This window comes from Rhinolophus sinicus, chromosome 12 (genome assembly GCF_057876585.1).
Source record: "Rhinolophus sinicus isolate RSI-liver-muscle chromosome 12, RSI-T2T, whole genome shotgun sequence".
Taxonomy (NCBI): Eukaryota; Metazoa; Chordata; class Mammalia; order Chiroptera; family Rhinolophidae; genus Rhinolophus; species Rhinolophus sinicus.
In genome coordinates, this window is record NC_142512.1 from 39,267,301 (window position 1) to 39,292,828 (window position 25,528).

At 36.3% G+C, this 25,528-nt stretch overlaps 1 protein-coding gene across 1 annotated transcript; it reads right to left on the reverse strand.

Moving 5' to 3' along the window:
* Positions 1–583: 583 nt before the first annotated feature.
* Positions 584–25,475, reverse strand: TOP2A (DNA topoisomerase II alpha). Its single transcript, XM_019747792.3, has 36 exons — positions 25,322–25,475; positions 24,296–24,451; positions 23,993–24,083; positions 23,656–23,719; positions 21,816–21,961; positions 21,531–21,628; positions 21,098–21,310; positions 20,583–20,756; positions 20,299–20,400; positions 20,056–20,193; positions 18,655–18,793; positions 17,800–17,957; positions 17,381–17,506; positions 16,943–17,053; positions 16,711–16,816; positions 16,512–16,621; positions 16,167–16,259; positions 15,513–15,627; positions 15,288–15,409; positions 14,168–14,316; positions 12,136–12,367; positions 11,821–11,955; positions 11,499–11,699; positions 11,133–11,328; positions 9,529–9,620; positions 9,268–9,426; positions 9,053–9,136; positions 8,001–8,180; positions 7,158–7,248; positions 3,954–4,106; positions 3,699–3,851; positions 3,344–3,467; positions 3,183–3,226; positions 2,641–2,781; positions 1,992–2,191; positions 584–1,682 (listed from the first exon to the last, which is right to left on the reverse strand). The coding sequence occupies exons 1-36, from the start codon at positions 25,340–25,342 to the stop codon at positions 1,554–1,556; spliced, it is 4,746 nt and encodes a 1,581-aa protein (XP_019603351.2). The 5' UTR covers positions 25,343–25,475; the 3' UTR covers positions 584–1,553.
* Between the last annotated feature and the right edge of the window lie 53 nt (positions 25,476–25,528).

Below are 25,528 nucleotides of genomic sequence, written 5' to 3' on the forward strand. Positions count from 1 at the left end.
CTTGGGGACATGTTTAGGATATCCCTCTATAACTCAAGATGACTTTTCTTCTATTACATTTTAAAATAGTTTTATTTTTAACATTTAAATATTTAGTCTACTTGAACTTAACTTTGGTGTAAGATGTGAGGAGGGGTTGGATTTATATAATATTTCTTTTTATTCTAAGTGATTAGCCAGTTGCCCCAATCTATTTTACGGATATCAAGTAGTTGACCAGGTTATCAAAATAGTTGTTAAAATAGTTAATCATTAAAAAAAAGACATGCACATTTAAAACTATATTTACTGATGTGGAGCCAAGGTCTTTGAGTATGGAGGAGATGAAGAACTTAGAACTCATGTACCAAGTCCCTGGAAAATCCTGACTGGCCTCCAGTAGGCATGGTACTGGTCTCTTACATCCATCACTATGGCCCGGGGCTATCAGGCACATCAGAATAGGATCAGAATAGTTCTCAAAAGGAAGTGGTAAAAAAAAGTATCTAAATTCTTACAAAAGAAAAAAGAAGGAAGTGAAGAGGGACATATTTTAGAGTAAGAAAACGGGTATAGCGCAGGGGGAAAAAAGGGCAATCAATGGTGAGCTGCAATGTTTAGAACGTTTTATTAAAGTACAAAATTGTTGGACTTATACTAAATAGAAAAACATAGTAAATATTTACAAAAACATGAACAACACCAGTCAGGCCAGACACATGTAAAATGCAGAAAGGTCTTTAAAGAGTTTCTAAGTTGAAAATTATGGAAATTTCCCAAAATGGATATAACAGTTCACTGCTGAGTATGGCTTCAATAAAGTATGTAAGATCTTTGAGTGAATGTTGTCCCCACTCTTCTCAATCCAGAAATTTGTTCTTTGGGAAATTCAGACTCAGAGGCAGCCAGAGGGGACAAGTCAAGAGTTGACATAGTCACATAACTTATGGTCTAATTTTCTTCATCCTATTTGACTGAGTGGAGGTTATATAGACACAGCAGGGTGTTTTTCTTTAGCCTCTGCTGATATTCTAAAGGACATGAAGAATATGAGCCATTTCTCATTGCTTGAATAAAAGTTCAGCACATACAAGGCTGAGTGGGGAGTATCTGTACTAAAACTATAAAGTTCTAGCTGGTGCAAAATTACCTATACAACTAAGATAAAACAGAGAATTAATCATGCTCTATCACATATTTATGAAAGTAGGAAAAGAGGCACAGTAGACACTTTTATATCAAAGCGCTCCAATGTTAGCTTAATGTATGGCCCATAAACAAACTGCATTATGCTGATGTGACCACACAACTATCTCTAGGGCTCAGAAGAAGTTAATAATGGATTGAAAGCAGACAAAGCAGAGAAAAAAGACATGCCCATAGGATGGATCTCCATTCAGAGCATATTATAAGAGACTCTGGGCTCTCTTTCTACACACTTCACTTTGATGATTCTAGATTAAAACTGCTTTCCCCAAACTAAATTCCAAGGGGAGGAAATGAAGAGATTCAGGTAACTTTAAAACCAGTCACAGGCTCAATAAGACCATTACTTAAAATAGTCACCTCACATTTTAAAACAGATCGTCTTCATCTGATTCTTCGAGGTATTTGATGGGTTTCTTTGTCCGTCCAGATTTTGCCCGAGGAGCCACAGCGGAGTCTAAATCCAGATGGAGGTCATCACTGTCCCCCTTGGATTTCTAAGAGAAAAGTCCAAGTAATTTGCACAGTGTCAACCTGACAGCAGAATCTCAATGTAAAAAACATCAACAGACTACAATCCAAGTTTTCCGCCTTCTAATAAGGAGTAAGAAATAGAGCTAAGGCAACTCACTCATTGACTAAGTGGCATTTGTAACTTTGTTACAACTACACCAAACACAGTAAAAGCTAATGGATTATGGGATTTTAATTTATTTTCTTAAAAATGGGCCAAACTGTTAAGAGCAAAGCTTGGTTACATGTTTGAAAACTCCTGCAGTAAAGGGGCCAATTAGATAAACACTCACCTTGCTGGTGACTGCTTTAGAAATCATTTTCTCAAAATTAGAGTCGGAATCATCAGACGTGGATGGCTTCCTTTTGCGGCGATTCTTGGTTTTGGGGGAATCAGGCTTTTGAGGGGCATCAGAATTCAAGCCTGGCTCCTTCTTGGTTCGTTTTGGTGCAGCCCTTTTTTGGGCACCTGTTGTGGAGGTGGCAGACTGACCTGCGAGTCAACACAGGCATTCATTACGGCCTCGCTTAGACGAACAGTTTTCTCTGTGAACTTTCTTTAGCAACCTGTTGACTGCTTGTATTTAACTGAGGAAAGACCACCTAACCTAGCTGAAAATACATTAGAGCACATCAAAGTATTCTTAAGTCCAATTTTTTAAAATAAGTATATGTTTCACCTTAACATTTGCAACTGTTTATAAAATCCTATCTCCGTCATAGAAATGAGCTAGACACTAAGGCCTGGCATTTTGAGAAACATGCTGATTTTAAACCTTTGGACCACCAGTTTTGACTATAAAGATTTAAAGATTCGCTTTCATTTGGAAAAGGTTTAATTTCAATATCAACAGTAAATTTGGGGAATAAAAAATTGAAATTGACTTGTGGTGGCCAGTTAGTTAATCCCAATATTAAGCCATGTTCAAGATGTAGGCTCACCTTTTGCCGGCCTCTTCTTCACCGCCACGTTTTTCTTCGAAACAGGGTTTATAATTTCGGTTTCAGCTGGGAAATCAGCAGCAGAAGAGCTTGGAGAAAGTGGAACATTGTCCCCGGCATCATCAGCACCGAGGTCTATTTCTTCAAATGAAAAGGAAAATAGTACATATAATCAACACATGAAAATCCATTTACTGCTTTGTCCATGCCATGAAGTCTTCTTTAAACACTAAGACTGTGACTTTTTGGGAATATTTAAAACACTCATAACTTTGTTCTAATTTCTGGATTCTTTATTAGCAAGAAAAGTTATTTTTCTGTTTCTCCAGCACCTAGCACAGCCCCCTGCCGCAAGCACATGATTACTTTTAGTGTATCAAATGTAGAACCTATTTACGTGCAAAACTCAACAGAATGAACAACATCAATGTCATGCTAACAACCCACATTTATTTTCCTGGCTAATGTTCCCCAGATAAAACCCAGCTGGACCTAGCTCCCCAGCAAAGCAGAGGCCTCCCTCCTTTTACTTCAGCACATACCTGCTGTGGCTCTCTTCTGCGGCATCTGTTCTTTGTTAGGACGTCTAGAATAAAAACAATCACATCCTGACAACTGACTCTCAATGTGTCAAACAACTAAGACTATGTCATTAGCTATTAAAAACCATCACAATAAAATCCACACGAGAGAAGATACTTACTTTGGGGAAGTCTTGGTCTTAATTGAACTGGCATCCGATGGGACAAAATCTTCCTCGTTACTTTCTTTATCAAAATCTGAGAAATCTTCATCTGAATCCAAATCAATTATGACTTTATTTCTTGCTATTAAAAAACATATACGAAGAATCAAGAGGGTAACAGGAGAAATATTTAATCCACAGATTGATATAACATTTTATGAAGATTTAAGCTTCAGTTTAATCTCTTAAAAGATGCTTTAGTTTTTAAAAAATTTAATATAATTACTGCTGTAAGGTATAACCATGTCTGGGATTAAGTGCCCTGAAATGTGTCAGCCATTCAAATCGTTCAGCATCCTTCTGCTTTTCTTACCTGCTGCTCTCCGTGGCTCTTTTTCTCGTGGAGGGACATCAAAATCATTTTCATTACTGCTCACATCCGACTCTGAATCAGACCAAGGGTTTCTCTGCTTTCTTTTTTTGGTTGGTTTAAGCTGCGATGTAGTTTGTTTCTTTGTCTTGGTACCTAGAAGGGAGATAGGAATTAACCATCTTTACATATTCTTAGACTCACTTTTCTTCGCCATTCAAATCTTTCAGCACCTACATGTTTTTCAGTTTTTCTTACCTGCTGCTTTCTGTGGCTCTGTTTCTCGTGGAGGGACATCAAAATCATTTTCATTACTGCTCACATCTGACTCTGAATCAGACCAAGGGTTTCTCTGCTTTCCTTTTTTGATTGGTTTAAATGGCAATGTAGTCTGTTTCTTTGTCTTGGTACCTAGAAGGGAGATAGGAATTAACCATCTTTACATATTCTTAGACTCACTTTTCTCCACCTATCATTCATCCAGGCTTCAAATATTTAGTGAGCTCTGTGCTACTACTGGGAATACAATGGCGAACAGAAATAGACGCAGTCCCTCTTCTTGTGTAGCATGTAGCTTACAGCTTGGTCACCAACCGTGTTTCCCCGAAAATAAGACCTAGCCGGACAATCAGCTCTAATGTGTCTTTTGGAGCAAAAATTAATATAAGACCCGGTCTTATTTTACTACATATACCATTAAGACTGGGTCTATATGATATGATATGATATATGATATGATATGATACCGGGTCTTATATTAAGTTTTGCTACAAAAGACACATTAGAGCTGATTGTCTGGCTAGGTCTTATTTTCGGGGAAACAGGGTGGGTACTCCCATAAATAAATACAGTGTGTTAATGCTGGGTATGAGGTTTGTATACTTACGCATATAAATATGAGGCTTCTCCAAGAAAGGGATACTTGCGTTGAGATCTGAAGGTTAAATAAGAGTTAACTAGTTCAAGGGAGGTGGGTGATGAAACATTCCAGCTCAAGAAATAGCATGTAAAAACACAGAGTGCACTTAGGAAACTGAAAAAAAATCCATTGACTGGAAAGTAGAAGTTAGTGGGGAAGTGGCTGGTCTTGTTAAGGATTTTGTTTTAAACAGGGAACCAATATGAGCAATTTGCCTTTTAAAAAGTTCTCTCGGGTTCAAGAGTGGAGATCAGAAAGGGGCAAGAACAGGTGCACAGAGCTCAACGAAAGGTTACTGCTGACGTCAAGGCAAAGGAGACAATTCACAGGGAAAAGAACGGCTAAGACCAAACCTTGAGGGGCATTTAATGGCCAAGTGAGCTGGCTTAAGTCTTGTTTGTGAGGGCAAGCAAGTCTTTTCCCCAAATGTCTCTCATACCCATCCTTTGCTTTTTATTCCCCTCATCTTGGTCCACAAAGATTACAAGGGCAGTCTCCTTATTGTTCTGATATAGTCCTTTCTCCATATTCTTATCAGTATACCTATCGATTTCATAGTCCCTAGTTGAATTTAATCTTACTCATCCTTCAACAGCCTGGTTTTCTAGCTCTCCATAAACTGGTTTAACTATGTTTTATCATTTTCCAATATAAAAACTCCCCTCTCTGTTAAGGGACATTCTCATTGTCCCATGCATATTATATGCCCATTTTTCTTCTCCCAATCTAGAATGTCTAAATTTTACCTAATCTTCAGTACACTAACCCCAAGTTTTACCTCTCTCACAAAGCCTTTTAATCTACATGTACCCACACTGCTCTCACCTTTTTTTTTTTTTTTTTTTTTACAATGGCTAGTATATACTGCTTTAACTTTCTTTCTTGATAAACCTCTTGAGGGTAAATGCCATGCTCTCTCCCACTTCTTGTGCCCTCACAATATTTGAGACAGTGATGGGAATGGGAATGCTCAAAATACTTAACCGATTCATTGGTTTCTATGCTAAACGATTGCTAGTTGGGTTTAAAGTATAATGTGTGTGCTGCATTGGAAGGCCAAAATGCGTATATAATTTTGCACATGACATACTTTTATTCTTTGTAATACTAATGTATTTCCATTTGTTTTATTCATCTTTGTATTCCCCACAGAACTGAGCACATTATCTATCAAAAGTAGATACTCAAGGATAGACAGAGGTCAATCAATGGAATAGAGTTGAGAATCCATAGATAAACCTTAATATTTATGGTCATTTGATTATTGACAAGGGTAAAGACAGTTCAGTGGGGAAAGAAGTTTTTCAATATGTGGTCCTGGGACAACCAGACATCTACATGCAAAAGAATGAAGCTGGATTTCTCCTTTATGCTATATACAAAAATTAATTCTAAATGTAAGAACTAAAACTAAAACTCTTAGAAGAAAACATAAGGGTAAATTTTCATGACCTTGGATTTGGCAAGAGATTAGATATGATACCAAAAGCACAAGCCACAAAATTAATAAAAATCAGATAATTAGACTTCATCAAAATTAAAAACTTGTGCTTCAAAGGACATCATCGAGAAAATGAAAAGACAAATCACAGAATGGCAGAAAATATTTGAGAATCATATATCTGATAAGGGACTGCCATCGAGAATATATAAAGAACTCTTACAACTAATTCAACAGTAAAAAGATAAATAACCCAATCAAAAGGTGGGCAAAGAATCTGCAGACATTTCTCTAAAGAAATACAAATGGCCAATAAGCACATGAAAAGACACTTGACATCAATAGCCAAGAGAGAAACGCAAACCCAAACCACAATGAGATACTATTTTATACCCACTAGGATGGCTAGCATGAAAAAAAAAAAAAGACAATTAACAAGTGTTGGCAATGCTGAGGAGAACTTGGAACCCTCATATATTGCTGGTGGAAATATAAAATGGTGCAGCTGCTTCAGAAAACAGTCTGGCATTTCCCAAGAAGGTCATACAACAGAAAAATCATATGACTCAGCAATTCCACTCCTAGGTATATACCCAAGAAAAATGAAAACATAAATCCACATAAAAACTTGTACACGCATGTTCATAGCAGCATTATTCATGATAGCCAAGAAGTGGAAATAACTCAAATACCTATCACAGTTGATGAACAAATAATAAAATGTGGTATACGGGGGTGGCTGGTTAGCTCAGTTGATTAGAGCGTGGTGCTGGTAGCACAAAGTTTGCTGATTTGATACCCGCATGGGCCACTGTGAGCTGTGCCCACCTCAAAAAAAAAAAAAAAAAAAAAGTGATATAGCTCTACCGTGAAATGCTATTTAGTGATAAAAAAAAAAAGAATGCAGTATTGACACACGTTACTATATGGATGAGCCTAGAAAACATTATGACAAGTGAAAGAGGCCAGTCACAAAAGACCACTTACTGTAGCTCTCCTTCATGTTACTCAATAACTTATTGAACATCTATTTGAAATGCGCTAGGTAACAAACATAATTTTATCTCAACTCTATACCATTTTCCTTAAAATGTTTTAATACCTGGTTCACTTTTCAGTTTCTTCTCTGTTCTTTGTTTTAGGCCTTCTGCTTCCATACCATTCTCTTGAGAGGTTCCTTCAGTATTTTCATTCTAAAAGATAGCAAGATGAAAATGGTCAAGTTCTACCAACTTATTATTTGGAATACTGTATGGTTAAACATACAAATACGTATCTGGTCAGAGTGATTTTTTTCCTTTGGGTTCTGGTTAAAAGCTCTGAATAAAGGTATAGGTATGACTTTTTCAAGATACTTAAACATTAAAAAAAAATCAGGCTCATAAGAAAGGAATGTTATGGGGCTGGCCCGGTGGCTCAGGCGGTTAGAGCTCCATGCTCCTAACTCCAAAGGCTGCCAGTTTGATTCCCATGTGCGCCAGAGGGCTCTCAACCACAAGGTTGCTGGTTCAATTCCTCAAGGGATGGTGGGCTCCGCCCCCTGCAACTAAGATTGAACATGGCACCTTGAGCTGAGCTGCCTCCCAGATGGCTCAGTTGGTTGGAGCACAAGCTCTCAACCACAAAGTTGCCAGTTCGATTCCTCCACTCCCGCAAGGGATGGTGCGCTGTACCCCCTGCAACTAGCAACAGCAACTGGACCTGGAGCTGAGCTGCGCCCTCCACAACTAAGACTGAAAGGACAACTTGACATGGAAAAAAGTCCTGGAAGTACACACTGTTCCCCCAATAAAGTCTTGTTCCCCCTCCCCAATAAAATCTTTAAAAAAAAAGGGAATGTTATTAGATATACGATAAATTCCAAACTATGGAATTTATAATTAATTCACTTTTATGTGGAAATATGCTTAAAATATTTTATGTTTAATGTTTTCAAGAGCATTACCTTAATTTTCCTTCTAATTTTCTTTTCTGCCTCTGCTTTCATCTCTATGGTAACTCGGGGGATAACTCGTTTTCCACTTGGAGAAGGCAAAACTTCAGCCATTTGTTTTTTCCCCTTTCCTTTCCCCCCTTTCCCAGGAGGTCCCATTTGTTCATCTTGTTTTTCCTTGGCTTCAACAGCCTACAAAAGGAATAGGAGAAAGCAAATTTATAAGCTAACAAAGACACTACATCTTTCTTACTTTATAGGGACAGAATAAAGAGACAACTGTTAAATTGATTTCAATTTGTTACATTGCAAGATAAAATTTGTGATAACTTGTTTCTATGACTAAGTATACCACTACAATAGTGAACATATAACTAAGACACACTTTGAAAAGTTTGGAGACAGAAGATTGGGTTCTACTCTTGATTCTACCACTTAACCTTTTTGAGGATAAAAACGGGAAACTGGGTTAGGGATAAAATATATACATATATACACACATATGATGTACACACTTGTAAACTCAAAAGGATGTGATTCCACTACTGTACATTTATCCAGTCAATTGATTGCAAGTTGGACCTCATACTGAAGTGCCAATAATATAAATTTGCCTTTTAGCTTAATTTCTGAAATGCTTTTTGTTAAAATAATGTTGGAAAACCATATTAATGAGATTTAGGTAACAAAGGAGCTTCTGAAACTGCTGACTGGCTAGCCCTGAAGGTAAACTGTCTCTGTCCTTTCAGGATGACTTGGGGGACTGGGTTGGTCGCCATTTAAATTCTCTTTAGTTTCTTAGTTCCAATAGGTCAAAAATAAACTCCTGCCCTTTCCTGTCTTGGTCCAAAAACGTCTAGGTGGTATATTTCTTGGCATCATTTACATTATTCTAACTATTTTTTTTAAAAACAATCTATTCTTATATGTGCTATCTTGGCCTATTTCTTGTGCCTCCTATATTCGTTCTATTGCCAGTTGTGAAATTTTGTGACAGATAGGTATATTGCTGGAATGTTATTTTATTAATAAAAATTCTAACATGGGCATTATAAACTACACACCTCCAGCTCTTCCACAAAAGCAGCCAAGTCTTCTTTCCACAAATCTGATGGACTCTTTCTCTTTAATATTTCTAGCTCTTGTTCCTTCATAGGATAGTCAGAAAATTAAGTTAGTTTATGTGCACAAACAGCATTTTCATGAAGCACACAATTAAGTTTTTACTTTCATCATTAGAACATAACTAAGCAACATGTGCCATCTACCAACAACTCACTTTTTCATTTTTCAGTCTGCACAGTTCATCTTTCTTTTCCTTGGTGAGATACCAAAGAGGCATATCAAGAAGGTAGTTGAACGTTGGTCCAGTTACAGAGTCAGTTTTCTCAGTTTCCTTTTCATTGTCGCTCTCTCCATTTTCTTCTTCATCTGGAACCTAAAGGAAGAATTGAAATGTAGCTTTAATAGGAACTGTGAAACGTAGACATTGGATCCTTCAGTCTTTAATAATATAAACAAATGCTAACCAAGAAATTACCTTTTGCTGGGCCTCTTTCCAAGCCTTCACAGGGTCCGAATCATATCCCCTCTGAATCAAAACTTTAATTAATTCTTTCTTAGGCTTGTTTTCTATTAAAAAAAGGGAAACAGAGATCATGGTTTTGAGCAATATTTTAGGAAAGTGATAAGGTTTTACCATATTAATTCAAAAGATTAAAACTAGATAGTAAACTGTCTTTGTCTTGCATAAATTTGTACATCCTGATACATACAGTTGATCCTTGAACAACATAAGGGGTTGGGGCGTATAACTTGACTCCCCCAAAATGTAGCTACTAATAGCCTACTATTAACTGGAAGCCTTACCAATAACATAAAGAGTCGATTAACATATTTTGTATGTTAAATGTATTATATACTTTATTCTTATAATAAAGCTAGAGAAAAGATTAAGAAAATCATAAGGTTTGTCTCTGAATTTTTTCAAATTGTTGCAAATCTCCAAAAAATTTTCCAATGTATTTATCAAAAAGGATCCGTGTAAAAGTGGGCACGCACAGTTCAACCCCGAGTTGTTCAAGGGTCAACTGTAATTAAGTATTCTCCCTAAACCATTGACAAGTGAAAATTACCACGAGGGGGCAGTCAAATCATGACGTTGTGATCTAATCATAATTTTTATAAGAACAAAAGACAATCAAAACTTTTATTTCTGGTAAGTCTCTATCTCAATTACGCTCCATTTTTTGTTTTTTTTTTTCGTTTCAACATTTCATTGGGCAAGTTAGTGCCACTAAACAAACACTGATTTCTTCACATTGTATTCATTTCCTTTTTCAATAGTACCTCTCTTCTAATGTCTAAGTAGTCAATGCAGCCTTTACTTTTTTTCTTTGAGTCATGTCCAAAATTACTCATTTTAGTCTTGCCTTAAGCAATAATATCTGTGAAATTAAAGGGTTGAGATACTAGTGTTGTTATTTTTTAAAATATTCATGAAATTGAACATGTAGCTATCAAGTTAAACATTTTTGTGTACTCCCAGAAAATTATCTTGTTGATCACCAGGAATTCATGTTGTCATGTTTTGGGACTTGCTATTATAACTTAGTAGCATGAGTTAATCACCCAGCTTTCCCAGTTAGCCCTGGCCAGAACTGAGCTATTAATATTTCTTTTAACTTTTCCCATACCCCAAGCTTTAGTCAAAACTGTTTTCTTCCGGGTCACTTAAACCGTGACTTTACTTCCAGAATGTTTTAATAGAGAAAAAAATTCCCTAAGACATGACTCTTTCAGGCTTAAGTACACAATTTACTTATAATAGAAGCCATTTATATTCTTACTTCCAGCCTTTTATTTCCTCTCTGTCATACTTACTATCTCTTCTCAGGAACCTCTTCTAACTCTCTATTCTGTCTAAATGTCAACTAACTCTTGATTTCTCAAGATGCTCAATCTAGGAAAAGCTGTCTTTCAAACTAAAAATGCCTGATTAAGTATTTCAAAGAAATGCTCATAAGTAGCCAGCTGAACTAAATGGATTTTTCCCACCCCCTCACCATTACTCTCTTCAGAAATGTTCAAAGGAAGTTTGGCATGATTGTTTTAGTACAGGCAGTTATTATTCCAAAAACATACCAATAACTATTTTGCCATCGATTTTCTCTAAGATAAAGCGAGCCTGATTGTTCAGTTTAGCAGATTCAGCGCCAATCATTCCTAGAAGCCATTCTTTTCTTAATCCATAATATTTAAGCCTGAGTTCAAAGAACTCTCTTAGAATATCCAACACTGTGTCATATTTCTTTAAACAGCCTACGTGGTCAAAAAGCACCTGGAAAAGAAAAACAAGATTAGAGCCAAGAATAGATAAATTGGCTAAACTTTAATGTTTTAGAGAAATGACTTTATTGTTTGAAAATATAATAGTAGCCTATGATTTTCTTTTAAAATTGATATTAATCTTAATATAAATGGAAACATGTCTCATAAAACAAGACATACCATAGAGTTGCACGTGAGACTAGTTTGGAGTTTGAAGACTTTGTGTAGTCCCACTCTCTCGGCCTCTGCCAGTTTTTCTTCAGTCATCTTCACAACAAACTTCACAGTGGTATCTGTATGGTATTCCCTATAATCCGTTATTAGAGGAGGTGTCTTCTCAGTGCCATTCAACATGGGTTCTAGAACCTGTTCTTTATATGTCTAAAGAAATAAACAATCCTTTTGTGAGTTTCTAAAACATAGGCTCCTGAATATTCAACAAGCAGTACAAAAAAGTGTTTCCCCTGATCACAAAAATCAAAGAAGAAATCCAGTTACTTACCTGGGTCCATGTTCTGATGGGAAGCTCTGAGATTTCAATGGTTGTGGAATTAAGAATAGCCACTTCACCACTAATCACATATTGATTTGCAGCCAGCTCTTCAATAGTACCCTTGAAGTTCTTGTAACTCGGCAGCTAAATTGTTATTTTAAAAAGAATATAAACACATTTTAAATGTGACACTAAAAACAGAAGTCACAACAGCATTAACAGTCTAACATTTAAGTATGAAATAAATTGTGTCCTCTTTAACCATAGTCTATTGAATTGAAACCAGAGGAAAACTACGGTTCCTAATATACACAAAATAGTTACCATCGGCAAAGGTTCTTCTCCATCCATCAAACGCCTGATATTATTCACAATTTCACGAATATCATAGTTGGGGATTTTGCAGGACCACCCAGTACCGATTCCTTCAGCGCCATTTATCAGCACCATGGGTATAATAGGAATGTACCATTCAGGCTCTACACGTTGGTTATCATCATACAAGAACTTTAATGTGTGATCATCTTGTGGTGGAAATAACAACCGGGCCAAAGAGCTAAAGAAAACAATCAAAGAATGTTACTTTATAAAAATCATGGCATTGATATTTAACTTTCATGAAAAGGACATGCGTTATCTCGTATCTATACATGAAAATTACCTTGGTTATACTTGCTGACTAATATGCACTTAACAATATTTCTTGAGCACTTTCTATGTGCCAGGCACTGCAGACATTAAGTCTCAGCCTGCAAGGAGCTCACGTTTTAGTACAGGGAGCTAGACAATGAACATGCATTGTGTCAGGTGGTGGCATAAATGCTAAGAAGAAAAGTGAAGTTGGTAAGAGTGATTGAAGGGGTTTAAGGAATGGTAGGTACTTTCTGATAGGATAACATTTGAGCAGGAAAAAAACTGAGAGAACGAGCCATGAGGTTATCTGGAGAATGAGAACTGCAAGTAGAGGGCCTAGTAAGTAAAAGGTCCTGAAGAGGGAGTGTATAGCCAAAGAGGCCAGAGGTTTGGAGCAGAGATAGTATGAGATGGAATCAAAAGATGGGGAGTGGGTGCAAAGATCATGTAGGGTCTGGTTAGCTAAAATAGGACTTCAGATTTTACTCTAAATGAAGCAGTTGGAAGGTTCTGAACCAGTGACCTATTTTTCTCAAGTTAAATGGCTGCCATAAGAAGGACAGTAGACCTTTATTACAATTGTTTGGATGAAGGGGGTGGCTTAGTATTTTTCCAATGCAGAGCCCATGGGATTTGCTGATGAATTGGACACAAGTGTGGAGTAAAGGAGTCAAGAGTGACTTCAAGGTTTTTAGCCTGAGAATTAGAAGGACAGCATTCCATTTACTAAGACAGGAAGACTAAGGATTTTGTTTTAGACTTATATTTGAGATACTTATGAGACATCCACGTGGTAAATGTTGAGAGGACAATCAGACATAAGAGTTTCAGGGCTAAAGTTATGAGACTGGGTGGATGGGGTGTCATCCATGGATGGGAAGTGAGTGTAGCTAGTGGAAAGAGATCTGATGGAGGAGCTTTGAGGTAGGCCAGTATTTAGAGGTTGGGAAGATGAGAAGGACCCAGCAAAGACTAATAAGGAGGAGAACCAACAGTCTGGTGTCTTAGAGGCCAAATAAAGAAAGAAGAGTTTAAGGAGGATAGAGTGATTAACTATATCCAATGCTGCCAAATGGTTGAGTAAGATAACAGCTGAAAATTGACCATTCATAATGTACTTTCCATAGATTTGTAAAGGAAGATTTCAACTGTGGTATTTAGGAAGAATCAAACTCTTCTTTACTCTGACCCAAATTAGGCAGCAGGGTTTCTCAACCTTGGCACTAGTGACATTTTGGGTCAGATAATTCTTTGTTGTTAGGGGCTGTCCTGTGCATTGCAGGGTGTTTAGTAGTATCCCTGGCCACTGCCCACTAGATGGCAGTAGCATGGCTCCCCTAGTCACGACACTTAAAAATGTCTCCAGACATTGCTACATATCTGGGGGGGGGGGGGGGGGGGGAATCTACCCTGGTTGAGAATCACTCTCTATATATAAGAAATGGAAGTAAAAACATTTATAGTTTGGCAAGGACACAATACTTCTAAGGGAACACAAAAGCTGTGGTTATCAAACTGAAATAGAATTTTGACTTTCTGCTCATTGCAAAGAGTAGTATAATTAACATTTAATGAGCTAGTTTTAAAATAAGTTAATACTCTAAGCATCTGCATCAAAAGTACATTTTTGATTAGTTGATTTTTTTACATTTTTGGCCAAGTAAATCTCACATTATTTCAAAACGGGAAATGGCAATTCATTAGAAATTGAAAGCATACCCACCTGAGCATTGTGAAGATGTATCGAGGACTAGCAGAATCCTTGCCACCATGCAGCCTGGTACCAAACTGACCAATGGGCTGCAAGAGGTTCAGGTTATTGCTACCCACAAAATTCTGGGCCAAATTGATAATGGTCATCATTAATGACATCTGGGGAGGGAAAAGATTTGTTAATTTGACCTGTAGCCTTTTAAAAGTAAATGCCCATTAGTATGACTAAGCCTTACTATAATCCTGTAAGGTTTTATGAGGTATAGATGTTTACTGACTTTTCCTAGATAAATACATGGCAGATGTAGTACTTTAACCCAAGACTTCTGGCTCCAAGTTCTGGGCTCTTCCCTTTCAATCATTTCAATCGAATCCTTGAAGGCAGAGCTCCTCTCGTCACCCAGAGCAGAATGAAATATTTCCTACTTTGAGTTATAACACTTCGCTCATTTCTACTCTAGCACGTACAACTTTATTCTATAGTTTTGTGTGTGTGTGTGTGTGTTGGCCATCTTGGTTAAAATGTGATTACACCTGGAAGGTGAGAAACATATTTATCTTTGTATACCTGGTACATGGTAAGTACTCAACAAATGTTTGTTGTGTGAACATTTACTGAGTACCTACTATATTTTCATTGAAAGCAACAAGTAAGACAATCATTACATTTAAAGTTCTAGAAACTTATATAGGCAATCTAATTCTTTAAAACATAATGAATGCAAAAAAGCAATTTAATCACAAAACAGAACATGGACATTCTTCAATGTTAGTAAGTATAGATTTACTTCAGTTATATCACTAATTCCATGTATAGAAATTTATAACAATTTTCCAATCAATGGACATTTTTGATGTCTAAATTTTAGCATCACAAAGTTATAATACACATCACTAAATATCTTTGAACATAGATCCTTGCAGACTTATGATTATCCTTATAGGAATATTATTTTTAGAAATAGATGTGTTAGGTCGAAGTGTAAGCACATTTCTAGTTTGATCAATCTCACCAAATTGTTCTCTATTATGGATGTGCCAGCTTATATCCTCACCAAGTGTTTAGAGAATGATTTTGCAGGTATTTCTGCTACAGTGCTTTCTGAAAACATGACAGATTGTGTGTTTACCTCACCATGATGATAAGAGGACATCTCAGCCACTGACCCAGCTAACTGGGCAACCTTCACCTCCCGCTTGTCATTCCGTTTGAAACACGTAAACAAAACCTTTCTCTGACCTGGTTTCAAACCTTCAAAATGAAAGAGGTGCAAATATTAGTATCCTTAATTTAACCATTTCTGGGCATTGATTTCTATGTTATGTTAAAAACAGATTAACAAATTGGGACTCACCATCTACCATAGATGGGATAGATCTCTCATTATCAGAATTTGAAAACAGGATAAGTTCCTTGTTTATGAAGTCATTGTATGTCAGATAAGTGGTAGCTTGCCCATACAAGTAATCCTGAGGGACCAAAGAGAGTATTACATGATCTAGTTTAAAATAATAAAACAAAGAAATCTCTCAGCAGTATTTTCTATAATTCTTAAGTCCCTCAAAAATATAGAATTATGCTGAAATATTTTATATGTTTTAAATATAAAGCAGGTAGGAGAGAGTAAAGGGGGTCAAATACATGGTGACGGAAAGAGCCGTAACTTTGGATGAACAAACAATGCAATACACAGATGATGTATTATAGAACTGTACACTTGAAACCTAGATAATCTTATTAACCAATGTCACTCCAATAAATTTAACAAAATTTAAAAAAAGATAAAGCACACTTAATTGCTGCACAATTAGAAAAACCGTGCACTGCCTCTGTAATTTCTTTTAGGGCCAATACATTTATGCAGCGTCTATATAAGAATAAGAATATTTATACAGTTACCGACTATTATACTATTTACTGAAATAACTACTCAGTAAGTTAAATTTGCTACATCAATCCTAAAAGGTCAGTAAATAGTACATTTTGTGGGATAATTTAAAATTTTTACCTCAGGAAGGCCACATAACTTCCGTTGTCTTCTATCCTCCATGAAATGAGTTAACCATTCCTTTCGATCATCTATCTGTTTTTTGCTAAAGGCCTACAGATGAGAAGATGAAAAAAAAATGTCACTGATACTAACAGGTTCCAAAATATCTCTTGGATAAAAACTAAACAAACAATAAAAACTCAGTTTCCTAAAATATCTGGTCTCTGTCTCTGGGATATGCTTACTAAAAACATTCTAGTCTATAAAATATTTTATTATATAAAAATGTAAATGTTTCAATTGACTACCTACAGCAGTGATTTATAAAACTAGAATGTACGTATGAAATACACTCAAACTCACCAGGCTGATTGCAGCATCATCTTCAGGACCAGAATATTTGAATTGGATACGATGTCTTTTCATATCTGCAAAGTACTCCTTAGCTTCTTTTGATGTGCTGGTGCCCAAACCTATACAACCAAGAATACCAAGTTACTCCATATCATTTTGTAGTGGTATATAACAAAATGAAAAATTCTATATAGGTTTAATTACAAACCTTTGTAATACTTGACTTTCCATTTTTTATGATTCGGTGTAGAACTCTTCCATTCTTCAAATTCAGGAAGACTATAGAATGCGATTTCTTGCTTGTTTTTAGACACCTGTGGTAAAGAACACACTGCTGTGGCCTCTGTGTACCACCAGACATCACTGAGTTTATGTGTGTATCAAGGGGTGAGATATAGGGCTTTAAAATATCCATCATGGTATCTTAGAAGTTAATATACCTTTACAATGGGAGTGATAAATTCCTCCAGAAAACGATGTCGCAGAAGAGAGGGCCAGTTGTGATGGATAAAATTAATCAGCAAGCCTTTGATATGAGAACCATCTTGGTCCTAGAAATATTTGGAAAGCCAAACACAAAAGAATTGTTAGAAACTAAATAAATTATGATTGACATACTGGTAATATCTCAAAATATTTTCTGTGGGGATTGAAAAAAAAAAAAAAAAGGCTATTCAAATATTCAAAGACTATTCAAACCCAGACTCTTAACCTGTATTGTAATATACATGTGAAATAAGCATATCTGATTAGATGTTGATTAGAGATCATAACTAAAGCTCCAAGTTAAGTAATTTCCTTTCATGGCAGAGAAGCAATACAACAAGACATGTTTAATTTATTCTAACAATCTAAAATGTCTGAAAGGCAAATCTGACCTGATCTGTCATAATCATTATCTTCCCATAACGAAGAGTCTTCAATGAATCTTCATCTTCATAGTTTTTCTTGTACTGAAGACCCACAATCTTGATGATATTGTTAATTTCAGCATTTTCCATTATCTGAAATGGACATTACCAAAAAAAGTAATGTTTTGTTTATAAATTTGAAAAGAACAAAGAAATACAATAGTATATGTTGCGTAGATTTTCTTGAACTCCAGTGTTTTGTGTTATTATTAGCCCATACTTTAGTAAGTCAGAAAGATCTGTTAAGACATTCTATAATGTACCCAATTTCTTAAAATAACAACAAGCTATCTAGAATATATTTCAAAATGCCCGATGAGGAAATAAAGGCATGAAGTCCTGCATTATAAAACTAGACAGACTCTAAAGATAGTTTTATATTCTACCTGTTTATGAGAAGCTTCTCGAACATTGAGTATTTTTCCTCTAAGAGGGAAAACCCCATATTTGTCTCTCCCAACCACACCAAGGCCTGAAACAGCCAAAGTTTTAGCTGAGTCTCCCTCAGTCAAGATAAGCGTACAATCAGTGGAGTTTCGGCCTCCTAAAATAAAAATATACAAATTAATATTGACACATTTAGTTCAATCTCAAGTATTAACTCAGATTTGTTGTTGATAGCTGTTGATCCCCTCAACCTTCTCCCCTGAAGCAGGTCATAAAACCCTCATGTGAGAGGTGCCCTCTGTATACCCAGAGGAAAAGAACATTCTTATCTTCATCTTCAAGATTGTGGGACAGAGAAGAATTTGAACGAACAGGCCTCATTGAGCTTCCCTAAGTTTACTGCACTGAGTTCATACTCTTTGCTTATCACATCTTTCCATGACTTTCCACTCTTCATCAAACCTAGCATAAAAACTCAGGTTTTACCATTGCTTTGGGGCTTCATTTCCTCCTGTGTCATGTAAAACTTAAATAAATTTGCATGCTTTTCTCCTGTTAATCTGTCTTAGTCAGTTTTTTCAGGGACCTAAGAGTGTTGAGGAAAACTTTTTCCTTCCTTATAGGTCAATATGTAAACATTCTTGTTTTATACCCCAAAATAATCATCCTAACATTATAATAATGCCAAACTGGAAATGACCTAAATGATCAATAACAGGAAATCCATTGATTTTTAACAAAGTAAAAATATTCTCTTGATATTAACGGTCAAGAAAAAAAAATCCACCGTATGCTGTTAATGAACAAAACAACTGAACTACAAGATTTAAAGCTTGGTAACATTAAACGTGTACCTGCATCATTGGCATCATCAAGTTTGGGAATTCCCTTGATTCTGTTATGTTTTACAGCTGAACACTTCTTGTTTAATTGGGCTTGAGCCTTGAACTTCACCCAGTTTAGTATGCTTTCCACAATACCACAGCCAGTTGCCTGAAAACGAGAAGATTCACGTTAGGGAAGAAGAGTTCTGTCAGAAATCTAGAATACGAATGAGCTCTCATAAAAATAATTAAAAGATTGAAGAGGTAGAAAATTAATTTCTGGATAGAGGGTGGCACATCTTCCTGTCTCAGGTTATCACTACTGAGGAAGCTGGTTCCTTTGGGCTCATTCATTCGATAAATGTTTACTGACTACATACTCATGTTGGAGATCTAGTGGTTAAAACAAATTAGACGTGATCCTTGTCCTCATGACGTTTAATACACAAAAAGACAAAACAGAAATAAAATGAGAATTCACGAGTGTAATGAAAGTTATGGATAAGTGAAAAATGTGCTACATATAATAATGTATGGCCAGTGTGTTATATTTGGACAAACTTAGTTGGGGACAAGGGTAGAAAGTCAAGACTTTCCTGAGGAAATGACTGTTAAGACCTGAAATAAGCCATATGAAAAGCACTTTGGGGGAGGGATTAGCATGTGAAAAAGCTCTCAGGAGGGGAAGAGTACCATGCTTTTCAGTAATTTAAAACCAGTAGGACTAAAGATTACACAACAGGAAAAACTGCCACTGAGATGAGGTTGGAGATGGTAGGGTCTTGTAGGCCAAATTAAGGAATTTGGTTTTTTTCTAAGGGTGGAAGTCACTGAAAGACTTCCAAAAGAGAGTGATGACAAAAATGTGTGCTTTAACACACAAAAAGATTACTCAAAAGCATTGCAAAAAAAGGACTGAAACTGTATGAATATTAAACTATTAAGAAATGGTAGTGGGAGGCTACTGACAGATCCGAAAGATGATTCTTATTGGTTGGATTAGAGAGGAGGATAAAGAGAAGGCGCCCAGCTTGCTTGTTTATGCAACTGTGTGGTTGGTTGGGGCCTTTTACTAAGATAGGAAATAGTTTTGTTGTTTTAGGGGTGGGGGAGTTCCCTGTATGGAGGCCAGAGGGTATGGAGAAAACTGAGTTTTGGATGTGTGACAGAACAACTTTAGGCATTCAATGCTTGTTAAGCAGTTAGATGGGCTGATTTCAGAAGTGATCTAAACTGGATGGTGATATGAAATGGGGGAATATAGGCATATACATGGTAAGTAAGCCTCTGGTAAGACCAATGAGATAAAGCTGGTTTTTAAATTTCCTTTAGAGTGAAAATACATGTGGGAGGAATCTTTGTTTCTGCAGAGAAGAGCAATGGAAAATAAAGCAAGTTACTTCTATTTTTTATTTCCCTCCAAGTACTCACAGCTTTGATGAATTTTTCACTTAATTGGCATGTGGATCCAAAGTTCTTGACTTGTAAAGTCATGTTTTCTTTCGTCTGAGAGTCAAAGGTTGGGTTTTCAATTAAGGCATTCACAAAAATCCACATGTGATTTTTCACCTGCAGTAAAAGTTGATATTAAATCACTAAAAATTTACTCATGCTTTATTTATAGCCTCTTCTTCCTTGACTTTGGAAAAAGAAAACTGGGCTGAAATACAATACCTGATGTGCCTTTACCGCAACACCACCCTTGTTCTTCTTCTTCACAACATCACTAAGTTTAGTCACAATCTGATCCGTTACATAATCAACATGTCTGCCACCCTAATGAGGAAAAACACCAGATTGTGAAGCTCAGTATCCTCAAAATTATAATAAACATAAGAAGTCTAATTTAGCTTCCTTTATACCAATGTAGCCAAATATTCAAGTTCATTTTGTATGATAGAAATAACATGGACACATGTAAACATAAATCATAATTAATAATTCAAGAATAAAATTACCTTGGAAGTAGCAATGCTGTTGACAAAGCTAATTTGCTGAAAGCCTTTTTCACTCATTGTTAAACACACTTCCCACCTGTGGTTTACTTGTTCATGGATTATTTTCAACGGATTACCAGTTTCATCTACTTTATCCTTCAAATACATATCCACATAACTACGGAATCCTTTCACCTATAGAGGAATTAAAGAGTAATGTTATAAAGAATGTTATAAAAAGTAGATTCAATAATAGACTAAATATTTTTCAAAATGAAATGGTGTCCACTGATGGGCATAAAAGAGTGGGCATTAAAAATGGGCACAAAAGGATTTATTTAGGTGTTTCTTTGAGAAAGAAATTTCCTTAAGTTTAAAGAGAGCTGATTAAAAAAATGTGGTATATAGTTTTCTTTTCAGGAACATATCTGAGAAGTGGTAAGAAAAACATATTAGAGGGAAAAAACAAATAAATTTTGCCTTTGACAATGATCACCAAGTCCCTCATTACCCTTCACACCCAGCAAAATACTTACTGGAAGCTTATTTCCATTGAGAAAGACTTTGACATCTTTAGTGGATCCAGCAATATCATATGCTCTTCTAACCATTAGTGCAACAATATCTTTGTCTAGGCTTTGCATTTTAAACTTAGACAAGTCAGGCTGGAAGGTAACACATGTATAATCTTCTCCACTAAAGGGCTTGAGTACCATCTCACTAGCTCTCCCCATGTTATCCATCCATGTCTATGGAAGTAAAGAAAAGGAAAGAGGAAAAATTCAAGTCATCTCACAAACTAGAACCAAATAACACAAATTTATGTTCTAAGAGAAAACCTAATATATGTTCATGAGTAATTTTCCATGTTTTAATAGGTCATCATGTTAAATGAAATCAACCAATAATATCATCGTAAATTGCTATCATACAATTTATAATCAAAGAACAAAATACCTATTTACTTGCCTGTTTGAACATTTTCTTGTATTCTTTAGTGGCTGTTTCCACAGTAAACTTGGTACTGAATATGTTACACAATTTGGCTCCATAGCCATTTCGACCACCTGGACAAATACATATAAAATACTTTTTAATTGTTATTATCTCATTAACAGCTTTATGTTTTAATCACTGGCAAAGCGGTGAAATTATAGACTTATTCCCTTTTTTTTTAAATTTTATGCCACATATAGTCATTTAAGAGACATTCTTTCAGCAACAGTATGTTCTTCCTCTTCCTCAGTACTCTACCTGTTACTTTCTTTTCATCATCATCATAGTTACTGGAAGTTAGGAGTTGTCCAAAGATGAGAGCTGGAACATATACCTTCTCAACTTTGTGTTCAACAACAGGAATACCTTTCCCATTATTCCATATACTAATTAAATTGTTTTCCCTAAGAAAAGAAAATTAAAATTTCATTGTAAAACAAACGTTAAACTAGTGGTTAAATTTTTTTTTAAGTATCATTATTTCTAAAATATATAAATTCACAAGTCTCAATTTCTTTTTTAAATAATTTTTTTCAATTACATTTGATATACAATATTATATTAGTTTCAGGTATGCAACATCATGACTAGATACTTATAAACCTATGAAGTGATCACCCTGATAAATCTAGTACCCATCTGACACCATAGTTATTACAATATTGACTATATTCCCTATGCTATACTTTATATCCCCATAACTGTTTCGTAACTACTAATTTGTAGTTCTTAATCCCTTCCCTCTTTTCACCGATATCCCCAACACCCCTCCCATCTGGCAACCATCAAAATGTCCTCTGAGTTTGTTCATTTATTTTGTTTTTAAATTTCCACATATAAGTGAAATCATGTGATATTTGTCTTTCTCTGACTTATTTCACTTCACATAATACCCTCTAGTCCATCCATGTTGTTGCAGAAGGGAGAGCAAGGAATTGAAAACCTGTTTGAAAAAATGATGGAAAACTTCCCTAACCTGGTGAAGGAAAGACATACAAGCCTAGAAAGCACAGCGTCCCAAACAAGATGAACCCAGAGGCCAACACCAAGACACATCATATTAAAATGCCAAAGGTTAAAGACAAAGAGAATTTTCAAACCAGCAAGGGAAAAGCAGTGACCTACAAGGGGGCTCCCATAGACGATGTTGATTTCTCAACAGAAACTTTAGAGGCCAGTAGGGATTGGCACGAAATATTCAAAGTGATGAAAAGCAAGGGCCTACAACCAAGATTACTCTACCCAGCAAAGTCTCAATTTCTTTATGATTCTTTTTCATATACATCCTCTGAAATTCAGCATGTACTACCTTTCCCACCATGCTTAGTTCCTGACACTCCTAAAATAGGGGCCAAGAGGAAAAAAAAATGAAACCCTTTCCAACACCTGGGCAGACACTGATAATGTTGAAAAAAAACATGAAATTTTAAAATGTCAAAATAAACAAAGGGAAATGATTTATGCTCAATGGAAAGAAAAGAACATAATTTGGAAACAGTATTACACTGCTTTTCAGAGGATCATCTGTACTGTCCTAGCTCTCTTAGCCTTTTCCACCCAACAAAGCTCATTGCAAAACAAATGTGAAAGGGAAAAACATCATTTGTAAACTTCCTTGCTTGCCAATAAAATACTAAAAATTTATTTGGACTTCGATTAGGCTAATAAAAAGGTGAAACAAGCATCCTGACTACCCACAAAGGGATTACCCAACATTTATAACGAGAAATGTTAGATCTCTATCACCACCTTCTGGTTTACTATTTGAATAGCATCATATGAAAAAAAGCTCTAGATTGCAGAATACTTTGAGCAATCGTTGGAGATGCTTACTGAACTACTTAGGGATGAAGTGCCATAATGCCTGTAATTTATTTTCAAATGCTTCAGAAAAAATATAGATGAAGCAAATATGGCAAAGTATTGATAACTGCTGGGTCTAGGTGGTAGGTATCATAGATTGTTCATTTTAGCATTCTGCCTTTCTGTGCTTTTGCAAACTTTCATTTTAAGAAAGCCAACTTCACTATAAATCTAAGTAAATGCAACTAACAGAACAATGAACTATAACAAACAAAAGACTAAGCAAGAGACTTACGGGTCAATTGTGACTCTAATACAAGACATTTTTGGATCCCTTTGTTTATTGTCTGCAGCATTGACTGAAAGAAAATACACATTTGTAAGAAATTGAAGTATTTCTAAAAAATCTTTAACTCTTAGAAAGCAAAAATCTCAAGCGCAGTAGCATTAACGAGGTGTTAATTCAGCGCTTTTATTCACAGCACTGTTTCTAGGAAAGAATTCAACTTCACTGCCTCACCTTTGCCAACTATTGTTTGAAATGACAGCTCTGGCTACATAGGGTTTGCTAGGAATTATACTTCTTATGAAGGATTTGACCAGAAGATCTTTATGTGAAAGAATTTACTTACCTAGAATCTCGTCAAAGATTTTGTACAAACCAGGAACAAAAGTGACTTCCCTGAAGTTCATGCCAATATCTTCATCATAAACCCACATTTGCTAGAAATAAGGCAAAGAGATAGTTATTTTTACCCTATATTGATTCTGTTTTATCATCATGATTACTGTCAAGTTTTCTGGAATATATATATTCATATAAAATAGCCTAGGCCAGTGCAAGTGACACTCAAAGTACATGAAGTATAGAAAATTAACCTGGAAAAACACACATTTTAACTACTTATTAACAGCATTTCATTAGCTTGTTTTACCTGGGTCACTAATTCCACAGAGCCAATATAGGTGTCCGGACGGAGCAGAATATGTTCCAATTGCGTTTTCTTTTGATAGATTCTTTCAACAGATAGTCTTTTCTTAGCATCTTCATTTTTCTTTGTTTTGTTCACTTGCATATTTTCGTTTACAGGCTAGCAATTAAAAAAATTTGGAAGCAAAAGGAACTTTAATCATAGGTTTATCAGAAACTATAAACAAAATGTCTACCATTTTGATACGCTTAAACACTATAACAAATCGCAATCTTTAATGAGTACTGGTGGAGTTTACATCGTTTTGTACAAACGTGGCAATTTAAGTTAACTGCAGCCAGGTACCCAGGTTACATTTTAAATGGACATACATACATCTTATCTCACTAAATGTATCTGACATGGAAATATTTTCCTTGAGGGCTTTAGATGTCATCAATAAAATACACCCACTTATTCATCTACTCCATCTACTATGTGCCTACTGTGTCCCAGGCACATAGGAGATTCTAGTTCAGCAGCAGCAGTTTGGGAGGCTATCGATTCAACCCCTTGGCCACGTTAACGTTGTGAACACAGAAGGACGTATTTTGAGCAACTAGGGCCTGCCGGCTCATTGGGAACACTGTGCTTTGCTCTGCACCTTCCAAGGTCAAGGACATTCAATTCCATATGCAGCAGGAGGATAGCAGAGGAAAGCATCAGGACGCGTTGCTTAGTCACAAGTGGACCATTATAGTACAGATCTACGATAGGACCAGTTGCATCCTGTCCCGAGAAACAGTAAAACAAAACACAACACCCTAGAAGCCAATTTAGTCCATAACACTTCAATATTAGCACCATAAAGGGTTTCACCCTCGTTACGATCACGCCGAACCCAGGAGACCCGGGTCCACACGGAATACAGGCTCCCAGCCCGCCGCGCCGGACGACCGCGAAGCCCAGGAGCTTCACTCCCTCACTGGTAACCAGGGAGATATCAGGCCGCGCTGAGGCTCCACGACTCGCCTATTTCGCGAGTTGTACCTGCAGTGGGGACAGCTCCATGGTGACGGTCGTGAAAGGGCTCGAGAACCCTGCAAGAGACTAAACCGGCGGGACCCACGAGACTATCACAGGGCAAGCCGCTTCTCCACAGACGCTGGTCGGTTGGGAGAGCAACTCCAGTCCAATTTGAACTTCCCTCTAGCCCGCCGAAACCAGGTAAGCCAATCCCTGATTCGCTCTCACCGG